Source organism: Vombatus ursinus, unplaced genomic scaffold (genome assembly GCF_900497805.2).
Source record: "Vombatus ursinus unplaced genomic scaffold, bare-nosed wombat genome assembly UNPS02014818.1, whole genome shotgun sequence".
Lineage (NCBI taxonomy): Eukaryota > Metazoa > Chordata > Mammalia > Diprotodontia > Vombatidae > Vombatus > Vombatus ursinus.
Genome location: NW_020954596.1, coordinates 2,885,370 through 2,911,019, shown reverse-complemented (window position 1 = coordinate 2,911,019; position 25,650 = coordinate 2,885,370). Strand labels below are relative to the sequence as shown.

At 38.7% G+C, this 25,650-nt stretch overlaps 1 protein-coding gene across 3 annotated transcripts in view; it reads left to right on the top strand.

Moving 5' to 3' along the window:
- Positions 1 to 25,650, top strand: part of PTPRA (protein tyrosine phosphatase, receptor type A) — a 130,012-nt gene that overhangs the window by 67,510 nt on the left and 36,852 nt on the right. For all 3 annotated transcript variants that reach the window (XM_027835989.1, XM_027835991.1, XM_027835992.1), the window contains 2 exons: positions 19,356 to 19,434; positions 19,740 to 20,117. In XM_027835989.1, the coding sequence (XP_027691790.1) occupies positions 19,356 to 19,434; positions 19,740 to 20,117 (457 nt within the window). The remainder of the gene's footprint in view (positions 1 to 19,355; positions 19,435 to 19,739; positions 20,118 to 25,650) is intronic.

The following is a 25,650-nucleotide window of genomic DNA, read 5'->3' as shown; positions in this document are numbered from 1 at the left end:
CACAGAGCAAAAAAAGCAAAACCAAAGCAGAATGTGTACAATGACTATAACAGTATAAATAAATTTAGTCAAAATTCAAAGCCAACAAAACTCTATCCAGAAGTAGCAGTCATTGTTAGTACCATATGCCCAGACTGGAAGGATACATCTTTCCTTTCTAAATGTAATCTAACTTTGGAGGGAGGAGTTATAATTAAGCAAAAGAAAATTTGAGGATAAAAAGATGGGATCCACAGCACTTTTTGCTCTTTGAGAATATTACATCTTTTTTAATTAATTGTGGTAAACACTGGAAAGAAGATAAGATAAGCAATTAGGCTCAAATGTCCCCAAGGTCTCTTCCAACTCTAAAACTATGATCCTATGAACTAGAGCCAGTGAGATCACCAAGTTAAATAGTATAGAGGAAGAAGAGGAGAGGGACCAGGACAGAGTCCTGGGGCCAACCACAGTTAACAACCATTACCTGAATGAAGATCAGGCAAAGGAGATTGAGAAGGAGTGGTCAGATAGGTAGGAAAAGAACCAGGAGAGAATAGTTTCAGAAAAACCTAAGGAGAAGAGTGTGTCAAGAAGAGAGTGATCCATAGTGTCAAAGACTACAGAGAGATCAAGAAGGATGAGGATTGAAAAAAGGTCATTATATTTGGCAATTAAGAAATTGTTAATAGCTTTAAAGACAGCAGTTTTGGTTGAGCAGTAAGATTAGAAGAATGAAGAAGACAATGAGAGGAAAGAAAGTGGAGGCATCTGTGGTATTTGGCCTTCTCAAAGAGTTTATCCATAAAAGGAAGGAGAAATATGGCAAAATAACAGGGATGAGGTAGATCAAGTTTTGGAGGATGGATGAGTTATGTGTGCATGTTTGTAGGCAGTAGGGAAGCAGCCAGTAGACAGGGAGAGATTGAAGAAGATAAGTAAAAGAGTGTTAGAGGGGACAGTATGTTGGGGGAAGATGGGATACAGTGGAATTATTTATGCAGTTAGAAGAGTTTGCTTTCGCAAAGAGAAGGGCCCCCTCATTATGTGAGATGGGGCTAAGGAGGAGATAAATGGCAGAAGGTATCTGGCTGATATAAGACAAGGAGGAAGGGAGAAGAGGAAGTTCTTGGTGAATTACCTCAATTTTTTTTTTTCAGTGAAATATGACGCAAGGTTCTCAGCTAAGAGAGTAGAAGACAGGGGGAGCCATGGAAGGTTTGAGGAGGGATAAAAAGGTTTGTAAACGCTGCTCTCATGAGTGGGATAGTAAGATAGAGAAGTGTAAAAAGGATTGCCTTGCAGCAATAAGGGCCCAGTTGAGGTTATATAATATGAATTTGTAGTGGACCCAGTCAACATGGTTTCTTGATTTTTTCCAGCTTCATTCAGTAGCACTTACATGGGAGTGAAGGCAGCAGATGGTGGTGGGAGTGACCAAGGGCTGAGGTTTGGCAGGGCAACATTGGCAATATGATAAGTGGGCAAGAGATTCCAGAGAAGAGGACAGTATAGAATTGAACTGATTCACCAAGAGGTCAAGATGGGGATTGGAGGAGAGTGTAGTTGTTATAGAGGTGATAACCTTGGGAAAGAACTTAGGCACTGAGGGTTTGGAGGTCATTGTATGGACAAAGAATGGGATTTGGGGTTGCAGGGCAGGAGAGATAGAATTATGATAGATTGTGATCAGATAAGGGAATTTCAGAGTTCATGAACATGGAAGTGGTGAATTTGTAGGTGATGACAAGATCAAGGTTCTGACCATCTTTGTGTTTGGCTGAGATGGATTGGAGGAGTAGATCATGAGAGATGATTAAGTTGAAGAACTATCAGTTTAAGGTGTTTGAGGGATTTTTAGTATATATGTTGAAATCTCCTAGTATGAGGGCAGGAATTAGGGAGAGACTGTGAGTCATGCATTGGACTCTGAAGAAAAAAGGGGAGTGTCCTGGAGGTTGGTAGACAGCAGCTTCCAAAATTTTGATTGGGTGGTAGATATGAATTGAATGAATCTTAGAGGAGGAGAGGTTAAAGTAATGGTGCTAAAAGGAGAACTTGGAAGTTTATTGACTGATTGACCAACAACCTTTCTCAGCCTCATTTTCTTCTTCTATAAAAGGAGGCTAATAATAGCATTTAGCTTATACTTAGGATGGATACACACACACATCATATGCAGTATATGTAAAGCATTTTGCAAACCTTAGTGCTATATACATATTGGCATCATTATTATTATTATTAGCCACCTATTATAATCTCCTTTAGGACTGCAACTTTAGCACTTTTGTAGCTCAAATGATTTGCAGCATCTAACTTGATAGGCAGATGTTGATTGAGTTGAATCAACCTTTACAGAAAAAAAATTCATAGATTCTTAAGATTTAGATCACTAAAGGACCTTAGAAATCATTTCATCCAACCCCTTCATTTACAGGTAAGTTCTCCCAAGCCTGTTTAGTTGTTGTTTATCTAGTATTGGAGGCTCAGAGTAAATCTTTGTAGTACACTTGGGTCAAGTGGAATTTCAGGTTCACCAGACAACAGGCCAACTATCTCTCCTTGGGACCTACAAAACTTACAGGGACTTTTGCCAAAGGGAGACCTGTAGTAGATTTTGCACACCTTGGTTTATAATGATGTGGATCTTTTGTCTTGGAGTGTTACTAGATATTCTAGTTTTAGCATCTAGAGGCCATTGCTGAGAATTCTAGGCTTTGAGAGAACCTGGAGCTCCGCTTTAAAGTAAACCATAATGAATAGAGTAAAAGACAAGAGTGTTTTCTTGGAACCATTAGAGCTTGAAGTGCATGGGCAGAGATGCATTTCCCTTTTGTGTTGCTAATACTATATTTCCTGGTAAATGAAAGGGATTAGGAAGCTGTCACTGAGGGAATAACACAACAGGTTATTTTCTGACATGCTGTGTCTTGTACTTGCAACTGGGATATAATTAATGAGAAGCCTTGAGAAAAACAATATAGTCTTAATTTACAATTGGGTGTATCAGTAGTGTTGTCATGACATTAAAGTTTGTCTTATGTCCTTGTTTGGGGGCTATAGCATTCCTTATGTATGCTACATTTTCTTAAAATAATTATTTGCAAATTACAGCCTCTGAACTATTGGGTTTTCAGACTTTTCCTTCCTAAAACCCACTATGAAACCCCTCATAAAATCCCTAGAGTGAGGGCTAAAAATTAATTTGTCAAATCAGATCAATTTTCCCAGTAAACCTTGTGGACTCCCTTCACAATTCCTACAATTATTTTTTCAGACCATAAAGTCATGTTGTATTGATCTAATATTTGAATCATTGCTTTTCTATCCATTTCTGTAACCACAATTCTGTTGTGGTCTTTAATCACTTTTATTCCTCAAATAGTTGAACTTTTGCCTAGTATTGTACCTATCTAGCTGTAAGGGTGGAGGAAAGTGATATTAGAAGAGAAATATAAGACACAGCCTCTGTCTTCAAGGAATTTATCATTTTGGTTTGGGGCACATGATGAAAACACATGACAGAGTTAAGAACATAAAGGCAATGAGTTTCAGAATGAAAAATTTGGCCAACAAGTGTTTTAGAAATTTATTCAAAAAAGGAAGGGGTCAGTGCAGTCTGGAATGGTGTCATAGAAGATGTGAGAATTTGAACTGGATCATAAGAACAAAGATTTAGAGCTGGAAGAAACCTTTGAGGCCATCTAGTCTTCATTTTACAGATGGGAAACAAAAGTTTAGATGGATTAAGTGACTTGCCCAGAGTTAGACACAGCTAATACAAGTTTGAGGCAAAATTTGAACTCATATCTTCCAAGTTCAATACCCCATCCACCTTCCTCTGCTGCCTCAACTGGATCCTAAAGCACAGGTAGGATATAAATAGACAAGAAAGAAGGGTAAGCACAGCCTCATCTCCCAGCCTTTCTCGAGCATTATTTTGTTCTCAGGGTAGAAGTCAATCACCTTAGAGTTGTTTAGGAGATTAGAAAGAGCACTAGAAATATTGTACAACTGATCAATTGTGAATGACTTAGCTATTCTTAGCAATACAATGATCCAAGACCATTCTGAATGACTTATGACAAAAGATACTATCCATCTCCAGAGAAAGAACTATTGGAATCTGAATGCAGATTGAATCCTACTTTTTTTTTTTTTACTTTCTTTATTTTTCTTGGCTTTTTTAAAATTTGTGTTTTCTTTTATAATATGGCTAATGTGGAAATATATTTTGCATAACTGCACATGCACAATCTATACCAAATTGCTTGCCTTCTCAAGGAGGGGAGAAGGGAGAGAAGGAGAGAGAGAATTTGGAACTCAGAATTTTAAAAAATAAATGTTAAAAATTATTTTACATGCAATTGAGAAAAAATAAATTTTAAAAATTTAAACAAGAGAAAAAAGCACTGAATTTGTTCAGTCTTTGGGTTCCAGTTCTGGTTCTGCTCCTTCCTTGTTGTCATCAAAACAAAGTTACTTTACTCCTTAATAAAATGTAGATGATACTTACCCTTCCTGCTCTCCAGGATTTTTGTAAGGAAAGTGCTATGTGAATTATTTAGTGGCATAGTGCCTAGAGATCTGGATTCAAATCCTGCCTGTAACCCCAAGCACGTTCCTTAACTTATCAGACCTCCAGAAAACCATTTGAAGATTTTAAGCTACAGAACAGTCGTAACTTATCACAAACCCTTTCTGAGTAAAGCAACAATAAAGTTTCCCCTAGCTGGGGATGAAACGGGTAGAGGAGATACAGAGAGAGACCTCAGGATAACACAAGCTATTTGTATTACACACAAGTAAATTATTTAATTAAAAAAAAAATGCCAAACCTTTTCATGTCTTCTACCTTAATGTTGTTCTTTTTTTTTTTTTAGTCATCAGAGCCATAATGACCTCATCCTTTCCCTTTCTGCCTCTATCATAGATGTGAATGAAAGCTTTTTACAAGTCTTCCTGGGAGTTCAGTGAGATTGATGTCAGCACTTAAGGATGGAAAGGAAATTTACCTGTACAGTGACTTAAGATCATTCCAGATAAAAGTTTACATGTAAAAGAGGTGACAAAAAGAAAATATAAATGGACTCTCTTGGGAGGGGGTGGAGTCCTTATAATTTTAGGTCCTCACATAGAAGCTAGGTCACCATTTGTTAGAGGTGTTATTCAGGCACTGGCTGGGCTAAATGACCTCTGAGGTTCCTTCCAACTGAGATTTCACTTTGTCTCTGAGAAAAGAACTGGAAGTAATAAGTGGAAAATACAGAGAGACATATTTAGGCTCAATGCAAGGAAAAATTTTACAACAATTAGAATTGACCAAAAATAAAATGGTTTGTAACGAAAGGCAAGTTTTCTACCACTTGAGGTCTGCAAGTGGGAGGTGGATGACCTTTTGAGGATGTTGTAGGGGAGATTCCTGTCCAGGTATGTGTTAGACTAGATAATCTCTAAAATCTCTTACAAATCCAAGTTTTTGTGATTCTTTGGTTCTAGAATTTCCTCACGAACTGTGCTTGTATAGCAGTAGTAGTAGGATTGCAGCACCAGAAGCCCTGCTTTGAGGTAGTGCTCTGCGTTCCTGATGGAGGAGGGCAGGACAAATCTCAAATGCAAAGCACACTAGATTTTCATCCTCTAGTGAGACATTTTCTAGCAATTTGGTATGATACTATGAAAGTAACTAAAATGTCCATACCCTCTGATCCAGAAGTCTCATTAGTAGACATATGCCCCAAGAAGGTCAAAAGGCAGAATATATATGTGTGTGTGTGTGTGTGTACATATATATACATATATACACATATACATATGTGTGTGTGTGTGTGCACGTGTGTGTGCGCGCACGCGCGCACACACAAACACACACACCAAAATATTGACAGTAGCAGTTTTATGGTTGCAGGGTAGGTGGCCTTCAATGGGGGAACAGCTAAACAAATTGTGATACATGAATGTAAAAGACCAGGAGTCTACAAGGAGTTCCGTGATGCCCCGGAAGAACTGATGCAATGAAGTAAGCAGAAGCAAGAGAACAGTGGACAGAATGGCCACAGTCATGAAAAGGAAAATAGAAAAAACAAAAAAAAAAAACAAAAGCCTGAAATAGAATGTTGTTTAATTACATTGATCAAGCTTGAGCCTGAAGTGAAGATGTCAAAATGTACCTCCCTTCCTTTTTGGAAGAGGTGTGAGATTGTGAGTGTGGAATGTTGAATATAATATCATACTTTCATTCTGCTAAACTAATTTTTTTCTCCCTTATTCTTGGTTACAATGATTGATCATTAAGTAGGAATATGTTTGGAATTGTAAGAGGTATAAAAACAAAGATATAAATAAAAGCAATTCTTTTTAAAAAGCTGTTTTTCTCTGGAAGCTGAAAAATGTCTTTAAAGCAAGAAAATGTTGTCAAGGCTATTTTAAATTTGCCAGAGAATTAGGAATATGACTCTTTTTTTCTGCCTGTAGCACATTTCTAGGCTTCAGCTTATTAGCTGGTTCAGATTTGACTTTAAGTCTAGCAATTATGATTCTTGCTTCAACTGCATCCTGGAGCTTATGCTTGGTGACTATAAGGACACGACATCATGGTGTTTCTCAGTTCATTGTTAAACAACCAAGATCTTACACTGATGGTAATAACTTTAGGAGTATTTACTTCTGAGAATGGAGAGATGAATGAGAAATCATGCTGGATTTGTATGCTGTGGGCGTAGGATAACTTGCTGTGTGAAATTAGTGTCTTCTGAGTATCTATTTGATTTGGGAAAAGTGGTGAATTAAATAAGGATAGGGAAGCTGATGTTACTATCAGATTAAGTAACAGAAGTCTCCTGTCACACTGGGTTTTCTGTCTCTCCCATTCCCAGCCTTTTCTGTTTTGCCCAAAAGGACAGAAGTAAGAGCAATGATTGGACATGCTAAGCAACAAATTTAGATTTGATGTTGGGGGGGAAAACTTCCTCACAATTAGAACACTATCCAGAAGAAGAAGGGACTGTTTCAAGAGGTAGTGGTTCCCACTTTTCTAGAAATCTTCAAGCAAAGGCTTGATGGTTACTTGTCTGGTGTGTTATAGAATCTCATTCATGTATGTGTTGGATTAGATGGCTTCTGAAGGCATTTTCCAGTCTGAAATTCTGTGACCAGTGCTGTCATAGCAGTCAGTAGACAGAAGAGCATTTTGTTGATAGACCCTGATCTCAGATTAGTATGCTGGAAGGAGCTTCCCAGCATCCTGTCAGCACTGCTAATAGGATATGAAGTTGTATATGTGTGTAATGGTGATGATATTACTTTAAGGTTTGCAAAGCACTTTTATAAATGTCTTGTTTTGTCCTGCAAACTACTCTGGGAGGTAGGTATTATTATTACTATCATTTTACAGATGAGGAAATTGAAGCATACAAAGCTAATAGGTATCTTAGGCTAGATTTGAACTCAAACCTTCCTGATTCTGAGTCCAGCACTCTATCCACTGTGCCACATACCTACACATGAATGCATGATTATCTGCTGTGACATCTCTACTGGCAGAGTTCTGAAATATGCCAGAAGCTGGGTGACACTTGGGTGGACCCTAAACCAAGTTGGATAGTGATCAATTTCCAGGGTGGGGGGGAGGTAGAGTTTTGAGTGTGATGCAGAACCTTACGTTTCACAGAGCCAGATTCAGAGATAGGAAGTACCATAAAGACTACATTGAGCTCATCAACCCCCTTGTTTTACAGATGAGGAAACTCAAACACAAAGGAGTTGAGTGATTTGCTTGGGAGTCCCACAGCTGGTCAGTATCTGGGGCAGGATTTGAACATTAGTCTTTCTGACTCCAAGTCCAGTGCTCTATGTACTTCCTCTGTAGCTAGTGTAGTTTGTAGTGAGTTTTTCCTTCAATCCCAGAGCCTTCACACAAATTCAAATTTAAATGTAATATGTGTGTGTGTGTGTGTGTGTGTGTGTGTGTGTAGAATTTTAGGCAATTGGGGTTAAGTGACTTGCCCAGGGTCACACAGCTAGTAAGTGTCAAATGTTTGATCTGAGGCTGGATTTGAACTCAGGTCCTCCTGGCTTCAGGACTGGTGCTCTAGCCACTGTGCCATCTAGCTGCCCCTAAAAATATATTTATTAAGAAGCTGCTATGTTCAAGGCCCTATGTTCACTGTTGATGATATAAAGATATAAAATGTATTTTTTGACTCAAGGGTTTTATAGTTTAATAAGTTGGACATAACATGTGTAGGTTAAGTATGATTGAAGTTAAAATGTGATTATAGACAGAAAGGAGAAAGCCACCTCACTGTCTACGGGTGTGTGTGTTTTACTAATGTTTTTATAACAACAATCACTTCTCAATAGCCCCTTCATGGTATTCTCATTTATAAAAACCAAAACCACAGTTAAACAAAATGCTTAAGTCAGCATGTTGATTGATTAGAATAGGTACTATCCCACACTTGTAGTCAACCATGCCAACAAAAATTAAGGAAGATTGTTCCAATATCAGTCATCTGGAAAGAGAATTCAAGGGAGGGGGGCAGCTAGGTGATGCAGTAGATAGAGCACTGGCCCTGGATTCAGGAGGACCTGAGTTCAAATGTGGCCTCAGACACATAACACTTACTAGCTGTGTGACCCTGGGCAAGTCACTTAACCCCCATTGCCCAACCAAAAAAACACAAAAACAAAAAAGAAAGAGAATTCAAGCCTACCACAAGAGGTAAAAACCTTGCTCAAGCAACAAACTCCCTGAAAATTAGAGTGGACCAAGTAGAAGTCAGTAATACTATGAGCTAACAAGAAATATTAAAACAAAGACAAAAGATAGAAAATGTAAAAGTATCTTATAGCAAAAACAACTGACTTGGAAAATAGATCATGAAAAAAAAGTTAAGATTCATTGGACTATTTAAATGCCATTAACAATGAAAACTGCCCAGATCTCTTAGAACCAGAGGGCAAAGTAGAAATAGAAAGAACCCACCAGTGACCTCCTGAAAGAAACCCCAAAATGAAAACTCCCAGGAACATCATAGCCAAAATAGAGAGCTTCCAAGTCAAAGAACAGTACTGAATGTGGCTAGGAAGAAAGAATACAGGTATTGAAGAACCATAGTCAGGATCACACACAGTTTAGCAACCACCGCTTTAAAGGACTGGAAAACTTGAAATACAGGATTCCAGAAGGGAAAGCATATGGGCTTACAGCCAAGAATAACCTATACATCAAAACTGAGTATAATACTACAAGGAGAAAAATGGATCTTTAATGAAACAGAGGACTTCCAAACATTCTTTTTTTAATACTATTTTTCCCTGGTTATATGTTAAGAAAATTTTTAGTATTTATTTTTACAAGATTTTGAGTTTCAAATTCCCTCCCTCCCTTTCTCCTTCCCCTTCTCTCCCCTCTTCTGAAAATAGTAAGCAGTTTGATATGGTTTATACATGTGCTGTCATGTAAAAAAAATCCATAATAGTCACAGTTGTGAAAGAAGAAACTTTTTTTATAAAAACACAGGAAAGAATAAAGTAAGTTAAAAAAAAAAAGCTTCAATCTTCATTCAGAGTCCATCAGTTCTTTACCTGGGTATGGATAGCATTTTCTTTTGTGAGTCCTTTGTACTTGTCTTGGATCATTGTGTTGCTGGAAAGAGCTGAGTCACATAGTTGATCATCACACAGTGTTGCTGCTGATACTGTGTGCAATGTTTTCCTGGTTCTGCTCGTTTCACTTTGCATCAATTCATACAAGTCTTTCCCGAATTTTCTGAAATCTGCCTGTTCATCATTTTTTATTGTACAATAGTATTCCATTACATTCATATACCACAGTTTGTTCAGTCATTCCCCTATTGATGAGTATCTCCTCAATTTCTAATATTTTGCCACCATGAAAAGAGCTGCTATAAATATTTTTGCACATGTAGGTCCTTTTTTTTTCAACTTAGCAGTATTTTATGTTTTCCAATTACACGTAAAGATAGTTTTCAACATTCACTTTTATAAGATTTTGAGTTTCAAATTTTTTTTTCCCTCTCTCCTTCCCCTCTCCCTTCCCCAGGATGGCAAGCAATCTGATATAGGCTGTACATGTACAATCATATTAAACATATTTCCACATTAGTCATATTGCGAAAGAAGAATCAAAACAAAATGAGAAAGAAAGAAAAAAGAGAGAAAAAGTAGTATGCTTCGATTTGTATTCAGGTTCCATAGTTCTTTCTCTAGATGTGGATAGCATTTTCCATCATGAGTCTTTTGGAATTGTCTTAGACTTAGAGTTGATCATTACACAGTGTTGCTGCTACTATGTACAATGTTCTCCTGGTTCTGCTTACTTCACTCAGCATCAGTTCATGTAAATCTTTCCAGATTTTTCTGAAATCTGCGTGCTCATCATTTCTTATAGCACAGTAGTATCCCATTACATTCATATACCACCACTTGTTCAGACAGTCCCCAGTTGATGGGCATCCCTTCAGTGTCCAATTCTTTGCCACCACAAAAAGAGCTGCTATAAATATTTTTGTACATGTGGGTCCTTTTCCCTTTTTTATGATCTCTTTGGAATACAGACCTAGTAGCAGTATTGCTAGATCAAAGGGTATGCACAGTTTTATAGCTCTTTGGGCACAGTTCCAAATTGCTCTCCAGAGTGGCTGGATTTCTAAACATTCTTGATTAAAAGACTAGAGCTAAATAGAAACTTAGACATTCAAACACAGGAATTAAGAGAAACATAAAATGGTAAACGTGAATGAACAGTGACAATTGAGTAAACAAGAATAAACTGCTTATATTCAAATATGAGGAGATAATACATGTGGCCTCTCTGAACCCTATCATCATCACAGGTCATAGAGAGAGTCTATTTAGACAAAACCTGTAAGTGGTTCTATTATGTCTTGATCTTAAGAGAAGAATGGAAGGGGGGGGGAGAGTAATCTACAAGATGAGAGGTGGGAGGGAAGTGAAAGGAATGGTAGGGATTGGAATTAGGGCAAGATATGGATTGAGAAATGGCTAAATAATAGGGCAGGTAGGTGACACAGTGAATAGAGCTCTGGCCTTGGAGTCAGGAGGACCTGAGTTCAAATCCAGCCTCAGACACTTAACACTTACTAGCTGTGTGACCCTGGGCAAGTCACTTAACCCCAATTGCCTCATCAAAAAGGAAAAAAAAAAGGCTAAATCAGTTGTTGCACATAGGATCGTAGAATCATAGATTAATTGCTGCAAGGAACCTTAGAGGCCCTCTAGTCCAATTCCTTGAGGAAAGTGAGCACAAGTCAAAGAATTCATTCCCAGTCACCTAGAAGCAGCCCTACCAGACCTCTCTGGGTTAAAGCAATCCTCATGTGCATTAGGAACGATCAGCATTTATTTTTCCTAAGGAGAAGATGGAGGTGCCCAGTCATCCTTCTTCTCTACGTGTACTGGATGGCTTCTCTAACTCTCAATCCATGAACCATCTGTAATCATAGTATTGACCCTGAAAAGCTGGGATAGACTGTGGCATGATTCCAGACAGTGCCTTGAGACATTTTTTATATAGGTGCTACATGCCTTACTATTTAACCATTAACCCTGATGCTCACTTGCAGAGCTAGCTACCAGCTTTGAGGGGACAATAACTTCATCATATTGATGCTAGACGTAGTTTGGACACCTGATCAGCTCAGTCCACTGCAGCTCCAGGAATATAATGCAGCTAAATTAACATGATTATAGTGGAATATTACTGTGCTGCAAGAAACAATGTATGAGGTAAATGCAGAGAAGCATGGGAAGACTTACAAGAACTGATTGCAAACCCAGGAAAACCCTGAACCAAACCCAGGAAAACAATATACACAGTGATTGCAACAATATAAATGGGGGGGGGGTTGAAACTAAATTCTGTGACCAAGTATGTAGTGATCAAGCATGATTCCAAAGAAAGAGATGAGAAGGTATTTCTCTCCCTTGTGGAGGTGAGGGAATTTTCCTATGTGTTGGGTTAGTTTTGCTGTTTTTTTCTTCTTTTTTCCCTTTTGTTGTAAAGGATGGTCACACAGCAAATTGGCAAAGATGGCAAAAGAGAATATTCTATATTGGAGGTTGTGGAAAGATGGGCATTTTAATGCTTTGTTGGGGGAATTATTAATTAGTATTATAATACAGGAAAGCAGTTTGAAGTTAGACAAATAAAATGGCTAGAGATTCCATTGATAGGTATTTACCTAGCACAAGGAGGTCACTGACAAAACGAAAGTTTCCATGTACACCAAAATATTTATATTTATGTAAATTAAAAATATTTTATATTTATGTTTCCATATACTCCAAAATATTTATAGCATCATTTTCACTGGTAACAAGGAATTAGAAACAAAATAGATGCCTTTTGATTTGAGGATTGGCTCAAAAAATTGTGGTAGAAGAACATAATGGAATAATATTATTGTGCAGTAAGAAACAACAAATATGATAAATACGAATAGAAAGACTTATGAACTAATGCAGCAACAACCACAGAATAATTTAAAATGATAACATGGTATCACATTACTGTAGTCCAGGCTACTTGGCAATTGAGGCTAATGTATCGGTTGAGTTTGAGAATTCTGAGCTACAGTGGAGTGAACTGATCAGGTGTTCAAACTATGTGTAGTATCAGTATGGTGAGCCCTCAAGAGTAGTCACCAGGTTGCCTAAGAGGCAGCAAAATGGCCCAGATTGGATATGGAGCAGGTTGAAGTTCCTATGCCAATCAGTAATGGGATCAGGTCTGGTAAATAGCCCCTTCATTTCCAGCTTGGACAAGATAGGAATATCAGTCTTTTTTTAAAAAAAAAAAATTGAAAACGGATGTTGCAAAATTACAAAGATCAAACTTAGTTCCATTGAGATATGAGAAGATACTTTTCTCCATCCTTTTGAAGAGGTTGGGGAAAGGGATCCATGGATGTGGACCATTGCAAATGTCAGATTTCTTTTTTGATGTATTGTTAGATTTTAAAAATTGTTTTGCAAGATTTTTTTTTCTCTTCCTCTTTATATTTTTTCTCTTAAAAAATCATTATGTGGAATGACTCTGTGGGAAGGGGGTAGAGGGAAGAAAACAAGGGGAAAACCAGGGTGATATAAAAACAAAAAAAATCATTGAAAAGCCTGTATTTGTATAAAAGAAAAATTAAGGATGGTTCTATGGAAGGGGGTGGCAGAGGGCTGCACTGGGAAATATAGGTAATATAAAACAAAATATCAATATAAATTTATTTTTAAAGAAATAAATGTGGCAAAAGCCCTTAAAAGGAAGAAGTTCAGAAGACACAGGGGGAAATGGGCTAGATGAGCTTCGTCTAATAGAAGAATTATCATACGTCAGTGAGAGCCTGGTTGGAATTATGCAGCACAAACTTTTGAAGGAAATTAGTATAATTTCATTATTTCCTCCCAATGATGTTCAGGAGTCCAGGGGTTTGAGTAGATAAATTAGAGTTAGATATTATTCAGATTTAAAGATTATTAAGTGACAGAAAGTTAAGGGATGATGTGATTGAGAGCTACCCTAAGGTGATTAAGGGGTAAAGACATTTGTATGACTGCAGAGAAGGCAAGAAATGCAAGAGATATAATGGAGGTAGAAAAACTTGGCAGCTGATTAAATATATGGGTCTGGTGGAGGCCCTGCTCCATGCTTTTCATAAAACTATGCAAATAATTTTCTTAGCTTACATTGTTTTCAAATAAAATTAAGAATTTATTTTAACTTTATAACAACATAAAAATTTAAACATGGTAAAAAATATACATGTCTATTTGCTGATTTAAAATGCTTTACTGTTTTCATATTTACAACTTACAAAAATAGTAACCATAATAATATTGTTAATGTGATTGGGGGGGTGGACTTTTTTTATTTCAAGTGCAGAGTTTCTCAAAACACGATATCATTGATGATACTGCTGCTTTTATAATTCTTTTTCAATTGCTGTTGGTTAATTGTTTCAGTCATGTCCAACTCTTCATGACCCTATTTGAGGTTTTCTTGGCAAAGATACTGGAGAGGTATGTTATTTCCTTCTCTAGCTCATTTTACAGATGAGGAAACTGAGGCAAACAGGGTTGAGTGATGAGCCCAGGGTCACACAGGTTGGATTTGAACTCAGGTCTTCCTCACTCCAGGCCAGGTCCTCTATTCACTGTGCCACATAACTGTCCCTCTTTTTCAATTGCTAATCCAATGTTTTTTCTTTAAAACAATCACAACAGAAAACTGTTTTACACAAATACAATGTTACAAATAAGTAATAGCATTAGTATCCTTTATTTGACAAAGAATAGAATTCTTTATTCACCCATGGCCAGAATAGAATACAATTTTTAGGTTTAAACATTTGTATTAAATAATTTCTGTACTCTATTCCCTCTTAGTTGAAATGAGTTCTCCATATTAGTTCTGATTTTATTGACATTGATTTAAACTTTGTTTTCGTAGTTAAAAATAAAATGGGTATATTTATTGGGCTTTGTACTGGAAATATCCAGTAACTTTGGCATTTGCTTCATGTAACTCCACTTCTCTTTTCCCCTTAACAGTAGGGGTGGAGGAGTGGTAGAGGGCAGAGGAGGATGCTCTGCAGTTTGGAAAACTTTGCCATACTGACACTCGAGCTGTGGAGATAGGGTGGGGTACAATATGTGATTTCCATTGTGTCACACAAAGCAGGGAACTTCCCACACTGCATGACTCATCTCCCCTTTCTTGCCACAGATATACTCTTGTACAGCTGATATTGCCACAGGTTTGTGGATTACAAAAGTTTTTTTTTTTCCCTAAATGAAACGCCAGTGTACTTGAATATCCAAATTAGGTTCTCCTCAAATATAGAATTACATCAATCATTGATCAGCCCATTGTTGCTTTAAAAAGTGTCAAAATGACTACATAGTCAACTCTCATTTCTTAATACAGGCGGTAACACACAGTCCATAAAAATCATAAAGCAATGCCTTTAATAGCCTCTACCATCTAGTGCCCAGAAGATTGGAGGGGCAGGGGGCGGGGAAGAGAGATAGAGAATGAAGAGAAAGGAAAAAAGATCTTTTGAGGCTTAAGCAGAAACAAAAATGGCTTAGAATTAGACCCAAATATTATAACCTCAGGAGCATCACATTGGAGAGAGGAGGGGAAAAAAACAATCGTTGTTATGTAACTAATCCTCATATTCCCCAAAAGGCCAATATTTTGTTTCAAATGAATGCCTGCAACATTTGACATATCCTTATTCAAGTTAAGAAATTATGATTTAGAGGGGCAGCTAGGTGGCACAGTGGATAGAGCACTGGCCCTGGATTCAGGAGGACCTGAGTTCAAATGTGGCCTCAGACACATATCACTTACTAGCTGTGTGACCCTTGGCAAATCACTTAACCTCATTGCCTAACCAAAAGAAAAATTATGATTTAAGTACCTACTGTATGTCAAGATACAAAGCTTAGCTATTTCAGGGTTCCTGCCTACGTGGAGCTTATAGATGAGTGGAAAACTGGGCACATTTGTAAATAACCATCATGCAAGATACCTTCTTTCCCTTGACCAAATATATGATTTCATCAGTGTGGGGTTCTCCCCTCCCCTGTGGAAGCTTCCTTCACCAATACAAACCTTCTGTGTTTCTGTAACTTCTAGCCTTCTGCACTTACCTGGGGCACTGAAAGATTAAGTGATTAGTCTAGGTTCACACAGCTCATGCAGAGGTAATACTTGAACCCGTATCTCCCTGGCTCCAAATCCAACACTGTATAACCACTCTGCCATTCTACCCCTTAATACAAGATATCTCCTAACTCATATATTAGAACAGATTGGTTTGGATGTCATTTGTCACTCAGAGCTTGTTTCCTGCTGCCTCTGATCCTGAAGGAGATTGAGGGTGGAGATAAACTCACCACCACTATGACTAGCTTCCAATTTATTGTATTGAAAGCTCATCCTGTGCCACTAGGTGGGTGATATAAATGCAATAGACATAGCCCAGGAGAAAGAATGAAGAGCTCTTTATTCTAATAGAAGAGCTTATATAGAGAGCTTAATGGTTTAGAAAGTACTTTTCATGCATTATCTCATTTGATCCTCACAACAACCCTTTGAGGTGGTGATAGCACCAGTATTGTGATCCACACATTACAGATGAAGATACAGAGGCTCAAAAGAGATTAGGTGACATGCCCCTGTTTGCCAGCATTTGAGCACAGTCCTTCTAAGTCCAAATCTGAGACTCTTTGCACTATGCCAGACCAGAATACTGTCAATCAGGAAACCCTTTCCCTTGGACTATATTAATATAAAGGATAGGGAGCTGGCCTTGAAGTCAGGGAAACTTGACTGATATATACTGGCTGTATGATTGGCAAGTTATTTAACTTCTTGGTGCTCCAGTCTACTTCCTAACACTATAAATTGCAGAAAAGGCATCAATCTACAGTAGTACAGGAAGTTACCTTTCCCAGAGGTTCTCTGTACCAGTGAATTCATAGGTCCTGTCTCAATTCCTTTATTGTTGTTCAGTCATTTTCAGTTGTGTCTGACTCTTCTTCGTGACTGCATTTGGAGTTTTCTTGGCAAAGATACTGGAGTGGTTTGCCATTTTCTTCTCTAGCTCATTTTACAGATGAGGAAACTGAGGCAAATGGGGTTAAGTGACTTGCCCAGGGTCACACAGCTAGTAAGTGTCCACACCCAGATTTGAACTTGGGTCACACATTAAACACTTATTAAGTGCCTTCTATTTGCCAGGTACTGTGCTAAGTGCTGAGGATACAAAGAAAGGGAAAAGACATCCCCTGATCTCAAGGAGCTCTCTTTCTAATGGAAACATGTAGTAACATGTGAACATCTATGTACAAACAAGCTACGTACAGGATAAATTGGAAAAATCAACAGAAGGAAGGCACAAAAATTAAGAGGGATTGGGAAAGGTTTCCCATAGAAGATGGGATTTTAGCTGGGGTTTGAAGGGAGCCAGGAGGCCTAGATGAGGTGACAAAGCACTCCAGGCCTGGGGAACAGCCAGTGAAAATGCCTGGAGGTGGGAATGAGGTGTCTTATTCTAACAAGGAAAGAGGCCAGTGTCACTGGAGTACAGAGTATGTCAGTGCAGAGAGATGTAAAGTGTAAGAAGACTGGAAAGTTGGGCAGAAGGGTCCAGGTTATGAAGAATTTTGAACACCAGACAGGATTTTGGATATACTATGATGGGTGGAGACTTATGGCATGAAGACCCACCAGCAGGCTATTGCACTAGTCCAGGCATGAGGTGATGGGGGCCTGCACTAGAATTGTGGCAGTGTTGGGGGGGGGGGTATTTGAGAGATGTTGCAAAGGTGAAATCAGCAGATCCTTGACAACAGTTTGGATGTGGGGGAGGGGTGAAAGATAGTGAGGAATCCAGGATAACTCCTATATTACAAACTTGGGGGACTGGGAGGATATTGTCCTCTACAGTAATAGGGTAGGTAGGAGTGGGGGAGGATTTGGGGGGGAAATAATGAGTTCTTTTCTGGACATATTGAGTTTAAGATGTCTGCTGTACATCCAATTTGAGATGTGTGAAAGGCAGTTGGAGATGTGAGATTAGAGGTCAGTACAGAAGGTAGGAAAGGTAGATTTGAGAATCCTCAGCATAAAGATGGTAATTAAATCCATGGAAGCTGATGAGATCACCAAGTGAAGTAGCATAAAGGGAGAAGAGAAGAGGACTCAGGACAGAACCCTGAGGGACACTTCAGGTAGGTAGGAGAACCAGGAAAGAGTAGTGTCCCAAAAGAAAAGAGAGTATCAAGGAGGAGAGAGTGATCAGCAGTTTCAAAGGATGCAGAGAAGTCAAGGAGAGAGTGAGGACTGAGAAAAGGTCATTGGATTGGGCAACTAAGAGATCAGTAGTACCTTTGGAGAGAGCAATTCAGTGGAATAATAAGATCAGAAGATGAATTGTAAGGGTTTAAGAAGAAAATGAGAGGAGAAAAAGTGGAGACATCAACTGTAAATAGCCTTTTCAAGGAGTTTAGCTACAAAGGGTAGAAGAGATCAGGCAATAGGTAACAGAGATAGAAGAATGAAGTGAGAGGTTTTTTTTCAGGTAGGAGGAGATCCAGGAGGATCTGTTTGTAGACAGTAGAAAATGAGCCAGTAGAAAGGAAGAGATGAAAATAAATGAAAGAAGGGATAACAGAGGGGGCAATGTGATAGAGAAGATGGAAGGAATGAGACCACTTGAACAAGTAGAGGGGTGGGCCTTGGTAAGGAGTAAGGCCACTTCATCATGTGAGATACTGGTGAAGGAGGAGAGAGTGGAAGAAGGCACTTGAGTGATAGGAGGTGAGGAAGAGGGGAAAGAGGGAATTCAGAGCCTCAATTCTTTCTGTAAAATGTGAGACAAGGTTCTCAGCTGAGAGAATGGGGGCAGGTGGAGATTTGAGGAAGGATGAAGAGGTCTGGAAGAGCTGCTGTAGAGAGTGGGATAGTGAATCAGTAAGGGAAGTATAGTAGGATTGCCTAGATGCAGTTAGGGCCCAGTTGAGATTATGTAACATAAATTTTAGTGACCTAGTCAGAAAGGTTGCATGAATTTCTCTACCTTCATTCAGCAGCATATGTGTAGAAGTGAGAGTAAAGGCAACGAATGGTAGGAGTGATCCAAAGCAGAGGCTTAGCTCTGTATAATCAGTGATATGATAAGGTGACTAAAGATTCAAGAGAGTGGAACAATATAGAATTGAATTGGTTCACCAAGGAGTCAAAATGAAAGGAGAAAAGAAGGGGGCATATGCAAGAGACTCCAGGTTCTATATTCTATATTCTAGTGACTGTGTACTAGATGAACATTGATATTCTTACTTTGACTTCTTTTCCTAGTCTCAATGCAAATTCCACCCTTTTCCTATGATGACATTATTTGGACCATGTTGTAGCTAATTAGATCATAGTTTATCTCACATCATTTAACATTTGGCCCCTGGCTGAGGTATGAAAAGTACCATAGTCTCATTAGCAACACACACTCTGTCCATTGGAAGAATAACTGCTGCAACAATTTTACCCGTTCCATGGTTGTCTCATTGGCTCTGTCTCAGAGGGTAGCCACCATTTTCTGGTCTTGCCTCTAGATTCAGAGGCTTCCATTTGTTTGAGGATTTGTAGCCTCCAGTTTATAAACTTCAAGTTGCCTTGAATGTGGACCTGAGACATCTTCTAAAGTGGCTTATTGTTTTTTCAGATCAACATGGATTCCTGGAGGATTTGTAGCCTCCAGTTTATAAACTTCAAGTTGCCTTGAATGTGGACCTGAGACATCTTCTAAAGTGGCTTATTGTTTTTTCAGATCAACATGGATTCCTGGTTCTTTCTGATTTTGCTCAGCAGTGGCCTGACATGCCTTAGTGCCAACAATACCACAACAGGTAAGGCTTCCCTTATTTCTGAGTAAATCTCAAGCACTCTTGCTCTCATTCCTAAAGTAAAGATGTGGCTAAGAACCCAACCTAAAATATTCATGTTAAGGGCTAAATGAAGAGGATATTTCCTACTTTTTTTAGCTAATGGTCCTTTTAGGAACGATCGCCTCAATTAAACAATAAACAGCTGTGCAGCTGGTCTCTGCTAGGGCTACATCAATTTCCGAGTATACGCCATAGCAGCCACTCCTTTTTGCCTTGCTTTTGGTGACTGTGTTGTGATCTTGATGTGATATATCCTTGTGCTTTAGTGTTTGCAGTGTCACCGTCAATAGGAGTTACCTCATCCACATCTATAAGATCAGTTAAAGCACCAACCACAGAGCCTGATAAAGGGGAGACCATGAGCTCTAAGGATTTCAGTCCAAACTCTTCGTTGACTTCTCTTTCTACAACACCAACACTCAGCCCACCTGTAATTCTGAAACCTACTTACATAACAACTCTCAACTCATCAGACTCCATTATCAATGTGACTACAAGGACAGAGGTGGCAGAGTCTAATGTGACCTCACTTTCTCCAAATGGAACTTGGCTTCCTGATCCTGGGTTTACAAATGCCAAGACAGAACCCTGGGAGCAGAATTTTAGCGCTGCAGTAACACCACCAGACACCTTCACCCCTTCAGGTACTAGAAAAAGTCTTTGTTCTCTTCCATGTTTGGGGATTTATTTACTCTTTAGGTAAACCTCTTCCTTTGTTTTCTCACCGCAAATATTCTGGCATTAAAGTCAAACTGCATAAGACAATTTAATGAAGACCAAATTAGGAAATATTCGGAATGTCTGCTCAGCATAGAGTCATAGGAGGGGTAAAGAAAGAGGATCCTGAAGGTCATCTCATTCATCCTTCCACTTTGGGCAGGACCTTACTTTAGTCAGCCTCAACCAATGAGAATTGTAACTCTTTTAGAAAGATTCCCAGAGATGATGATTTCACATCTTGGTCACCCATTCTGTATAGCACTTAACAAATGGTTTTCCCAATACTCTAAGTACCTCAGCTTTGTATTTTCAGTCCACTAAGGATGTGTCCAGTATTTCTTAGGAATGTTTTATATGTTTCCTAGACCAAGGGCCCCACAAAGATTCTCATTTCCTATTTCTGAGACCTTAGAGTACTGCCATCTTGAAAAAGCAGTTTGCATTCCTCTGCTATATCTGTTAGTTCACTGAAAACAATACCAGTGATAGAGAAAGCACTGGGTCTGGAGTCTAGACAGACCTGAATTCAAATCCTCCCTGAGACACTTACTGACTATGTTATCTTGGGCAAGTCGCTTAAGTGCTATCTGCCTCAGTTTCCTCATCTGTAAAATGGGGATAACAATAGCACCTACTTCCCAGGGTTGTTTTAAGGATCAAATGAAATAATATTTGTAAAGTGTTTAGCACAGTGCCTGGACCATATTAAGTAGATACTTAATATGTACTTATTGCCTTCCCTTCTCCCCCTCTTCCTAGAACCATCCATCAGAGCAAGGTTCTAGCTAATCAAGCTACCCCTCCTAACATTTTCTGTCCCCTAGGCTGTTTCTCTGCTGTGTTTCTAGTCAGTGTGTTTCACTGCTTCCCACTGCAGCTGCAGCCCTTCCCTCTGCCATCATCACTCAACAACCTCTCTTCCTTTGAACTTCATGCCATCCAACTATACCACCCTTTACTATCCTTTGCTGGCATATACTAACAGCCTAGTTGCTCCTCTGTGACTCCTGGCTCAGTCTTATTCATTGTCCCTCCCCTTCCATCATCCTCAGAGATTTCAGTATTCGTACATATGTCCCTAAATACAGTGGACTTTCTCTGTCCTCATCTTCCTTGACCTCTTTACAATCATAGGCATTGTGGATTATTCACTTATCCTTGATGGCTTCTCTTGATCTATCCTTGATGTCATGGCTTTTGTGACATTCCACTGTCATAGCACTGCTACTCCTACCTTTCTTTCCAACCAGTCTTGTCTCCATTACTGCCTCCTCCTTCTCCTCTTTCTGCCCCACGTAGGGGTGGGGAACCTGTGTCCTCGAGGCCACATATGGCCCTCTAGGTTCTCAAATGTGGCCCTTTGACTAAATTGAAACTTCATAGAACAAATCCCCTTAATGAAAGGATTTGGTCTGTAAAACTTGGACTTGGTCAAAAGGCCGCACTCAAGGACCTAGAAGGTCACATGTGGCCTGAAGGTCACATGTGGCCTCAAGGCCACAGGTTCTCAACCCCTGCCAGAGGTGCAGGCCTCTTTTGGTTCTTTGCTCAGCTACCTTCTCTTCTCTCTATGTACTTTTTACCTTGCAAAGCTTACCTATTCTACAATTCTTCTCTGAATTCCATCCAACCTCCTTACCATCTCCCCACATACAAACACAAAACTGAAAGTGTTTTTCCTTCCTCATAGCACTTCTTTCAGTACTTTGTCTGTTCTTCTTCTTTATACTTATTATTCTTCTTCATATCATCAGTTAATCCATAAGCAGTTATTAAGCATCTGCTATATGCCAGGCGCTGTGCTAAGTAACTAGGGATATGAAGATGAAGATGAAAGTCTCCTATGAGGAGCTTGTATTCTGCTAGGGGGGACTATGTATATAAATGAATATATAGAAGATACGTACTAATTAGGGTGGGGCACTAGCCACTTCTGGGAGTGGAGTCAAGAAATGATTCTTATAGAAAGTGTGCTTGAACAGAGTTTTGAAGGAAACCAGGGATTCTAAGAGGTAGTTGTAAGGAGAAGTGAATTCTAGGTGTAGAGACTGGAAAAGAAGTATCTGTCTCCTGGACTCTCATATAGAAGGAACAGCAAGGGCTGATTGGTTAGAGAGGAGAGTAGAAGAATGGAACATTGAATGATAAAGCAGGAAAGGTAGGGTGAGGCTAGCTTGTAAAGAGCTTTAAAAGCCAATAGGATTATTTAATCCTAGAGACAACTGGGAGCTGCTGCAGTTAATTGAGTAGGGAAGTAGCATGGTCAGACTTGTGCTTTAGAAAAATCACTTTTCCTAAAAATGATATGTGTGTACATATAAGTTGAAGAGGAAAAATACTTAAGGCAGAGAAATTAATTTGGAGGTCATTGCATGAAAGCCTGAATTAGAATAATGGCTATGTGGGTAGAGAGAAGGGGACAGATGTAAAAGATCTTGCAGAGGTAGAAATGGCAAGATTTGGCAACTGGTCCTACATTTAAGGTGGAGAGTGAACAGTCAAGTATAATACTAAGGTTGTTTACCTGGGTGACTAGAAGAAAGGCAGTACTCTTGACAGGAATAAGGAAGTTTGCAAAAAGAGTGAGTTTGGGATGGGGTGAGAGAAAGGTCATCAATTCTGTTTTGGATATGTTGAGTGTGAAATGCCTGTCAGACATCCAATTTGAAGTACCCGATAGGCAGCTGGAGATGTGCTACAGGTTCTCAGAAATGAGTCTAGGGCTAGATTTATAGATTTGGCAGTCATCTGGGTAGAGGTGATAATTCAAATCATAGGAGCTCGCGTAGTCATCGAATGAGTGAGAGAGATCAGAGGCTTAGGAAACACCCACTGTTAGGAATTGTGATAGGGATGGTGAGCTTGCAAAGGAGACAAAGAAGAAGCTGTCAAACATATAGGAAGAAAATTGAGAGTAGTGGTGTGCCCATAGGGGTGTGTGTATCTGAAAGGAGAGGGTAGGCAGCAATGTCAAATACTGCAAAGAGGTTGCGAAGAATAAGAACTGGGAAAATACCATTAAATGTGACAATTAAGAGATCACTAGCAACTTTGGAGAGAGCGGAAGCCAGAGAGCAAAGTTTTTTGTGCCCCTGTCTTCCCCAACCTAAAATTATGTTACATATTGCTTAAAGAGCAGGGTCTGTGATGTATTTTCAGTGCTGATCACATAGTAGGTGCTTAGTAAATATTTGTGGAATTCATCGGGAAAGAGTTGCCTGCTAGAATCAGTCTCTGGATTATTCCTGCTGAAATAAGTGAGGGAATTCTTGAGGATCTCTAGTAGAAAGTTAGCAAGTGCTCTGATTTTGAAGCGTTTCATTTTTGTCCTGTGTAAAAGGTGCAAAAGCTCATTTATCTTTTCAGAAATGGCTAGTAAGGGAAGTTCCCTGATCTCTCTGTCTCCTAGGAAAAAGAGAGAGACTAGATTTAACTTAATGAATGTTACCTATGTGGTTCTATTCACAATCATCACACCCTGGGCACTGTTCTCAATTCCCAATTGTTCATGAAGAGTATTCCCCAGGTTCTCATCATTTCTGTTTCAGCAGCCAAGTTTCTCCCTGTTAGTAAAAGTCAAGTCCAAAATAATGTCACTTCCTCTTCCTTTAAAAAGATATAATTATAATTAAAGCAAGTCAAGAAATTGACTATTCTCCCTTTGGCAAAAAAAGGGAGCTCCAGTCAGTGTACAGATAATTGAAATTTCCCTATCATCCAGGCAATGAACCCTTGTGGAGATATGACCTAACCACTACTTTAAAAAAAAGTTATTATATTTATTTTTAACATTCTTTTCTTTTAAAAATTTGAGTTCCAAATTCTCTCCCTCCTTCCCATGTGCTCCCCCACCCACTAAGAGGACAAGCAATATGATACCAATTATATATGTGAAATCATGAAAATGTATTTCCACATTAGCCATATCACAAAATATAAATAAAGAAATAAAAAATAAAGAAAGCAAGAAAATTATACTTCACTTTGTACTCAGAGTTCATCAGTTCTCTCTCTGGAGGTAGGTAGCATTTTTTCATTATGTGTTCTTTGGATTGTCTTGGTTCATTGTATTGACCAGAGTAGCCAAGTCTTTCACAGTTGATCATCATTTCAACATTGCTGTTACTGTGCACAATAATCTCCCACTTCCCCTTATTTCACTTTTAGTTCATATAGGTCTTGCCATTTTTTTCTGAAACCACCCCCTTTGTTATTTCTTTTTTTCCCCTAAATTTTTGTATTTAGTATTTTATTTTTTCCCAGTTATTTGTAAAAACAATTTTTAACATTTGTTTTTAAAACTTTGAGTTCCAAATTCTCTCCCTTCCTCCCTCTCCCTGCATGCTCCCTACCCCCATTGAGAAAGCAAGAAATTTGATATAGGTTATCCATGTGTAATCATGCAAAAAATATCCATAATAGTCATGTTGTAAAAGAAAACATAGATAAAAAAAAACCTCAAGACAAATAAAGTTAAAAAAAAGTATTCAAACACCATCAGTTCTTTCTTTGGGGATGGATAGCATTTTTCATCATAAGTCCTTCATAAGTCCTTGGATCGTTGTATGCTGAGAACAGCTAAGTCATTCACAGCTGATCATCTTACAATATTGCTGTTACTTTGTACACAGTACATTTCACTTTTCATCAGCCCATGCAAGTCTTTCCAGGTTTTTCTGAGAGCATCCTGTTCATCATTTCTTATAGTATAATAGGATTCCATCATAATCACATACTACAACTTGTTCAGTCATTCCCAACTGATGGGAATCCCCTTAGTTTCTAATTCTTTACCCCCAGAAAAGAGCTGCTATAAATATTTTTGTACGTATGGGTCCTTTTTTTTTTTAATCTCTTTTGGGATACAAACCTAGTAATGGTATTGCTAAATCAAAGGGTATGCATGGTTTTATAGCCCTTTGGACTCCCCTTGTTATTTCTTAAAATAGTACTCCATCACAATCATATGCCATAACTTGCTCAGCCATGTCCCAATTGATGAGCATTCCCTTGATATCTAGTTCTTTGCCACCACAAAAAGAGCTGCTATAAATATATTTGTACATATAGGTCTTTTTCCTTCTTCTTTGATCTCTTTGGAATACAGACCTAGTAGTGGTATTGCTGGGTCAAAGGGTATGTACAATTTTATAGCCCTTTGGGCCTAGTTCCAAATTGTTCTCCAGACTGGTTGGACCAGTTCACTACTCCACTAACAGTTCTTTAGTGTGCCTATTTTCTTTCATCCCCTCCAGCATTTGTTATTTCTGATAGGTGTGAGGTGGTACCTCAGAGTTGGTTTAATTTGCAGTGCTCTAATCAATAGTGATTTAGAGCATTTTTATAAGATTATAGATAGTTTTGATTTCTTTTTCTGAAAACTGCCTGTTCATATCCTTTGATCATTTATCGATTGGGAAATGGCTCTTATTTTTATAAATTTGACTCAGTGTCCTA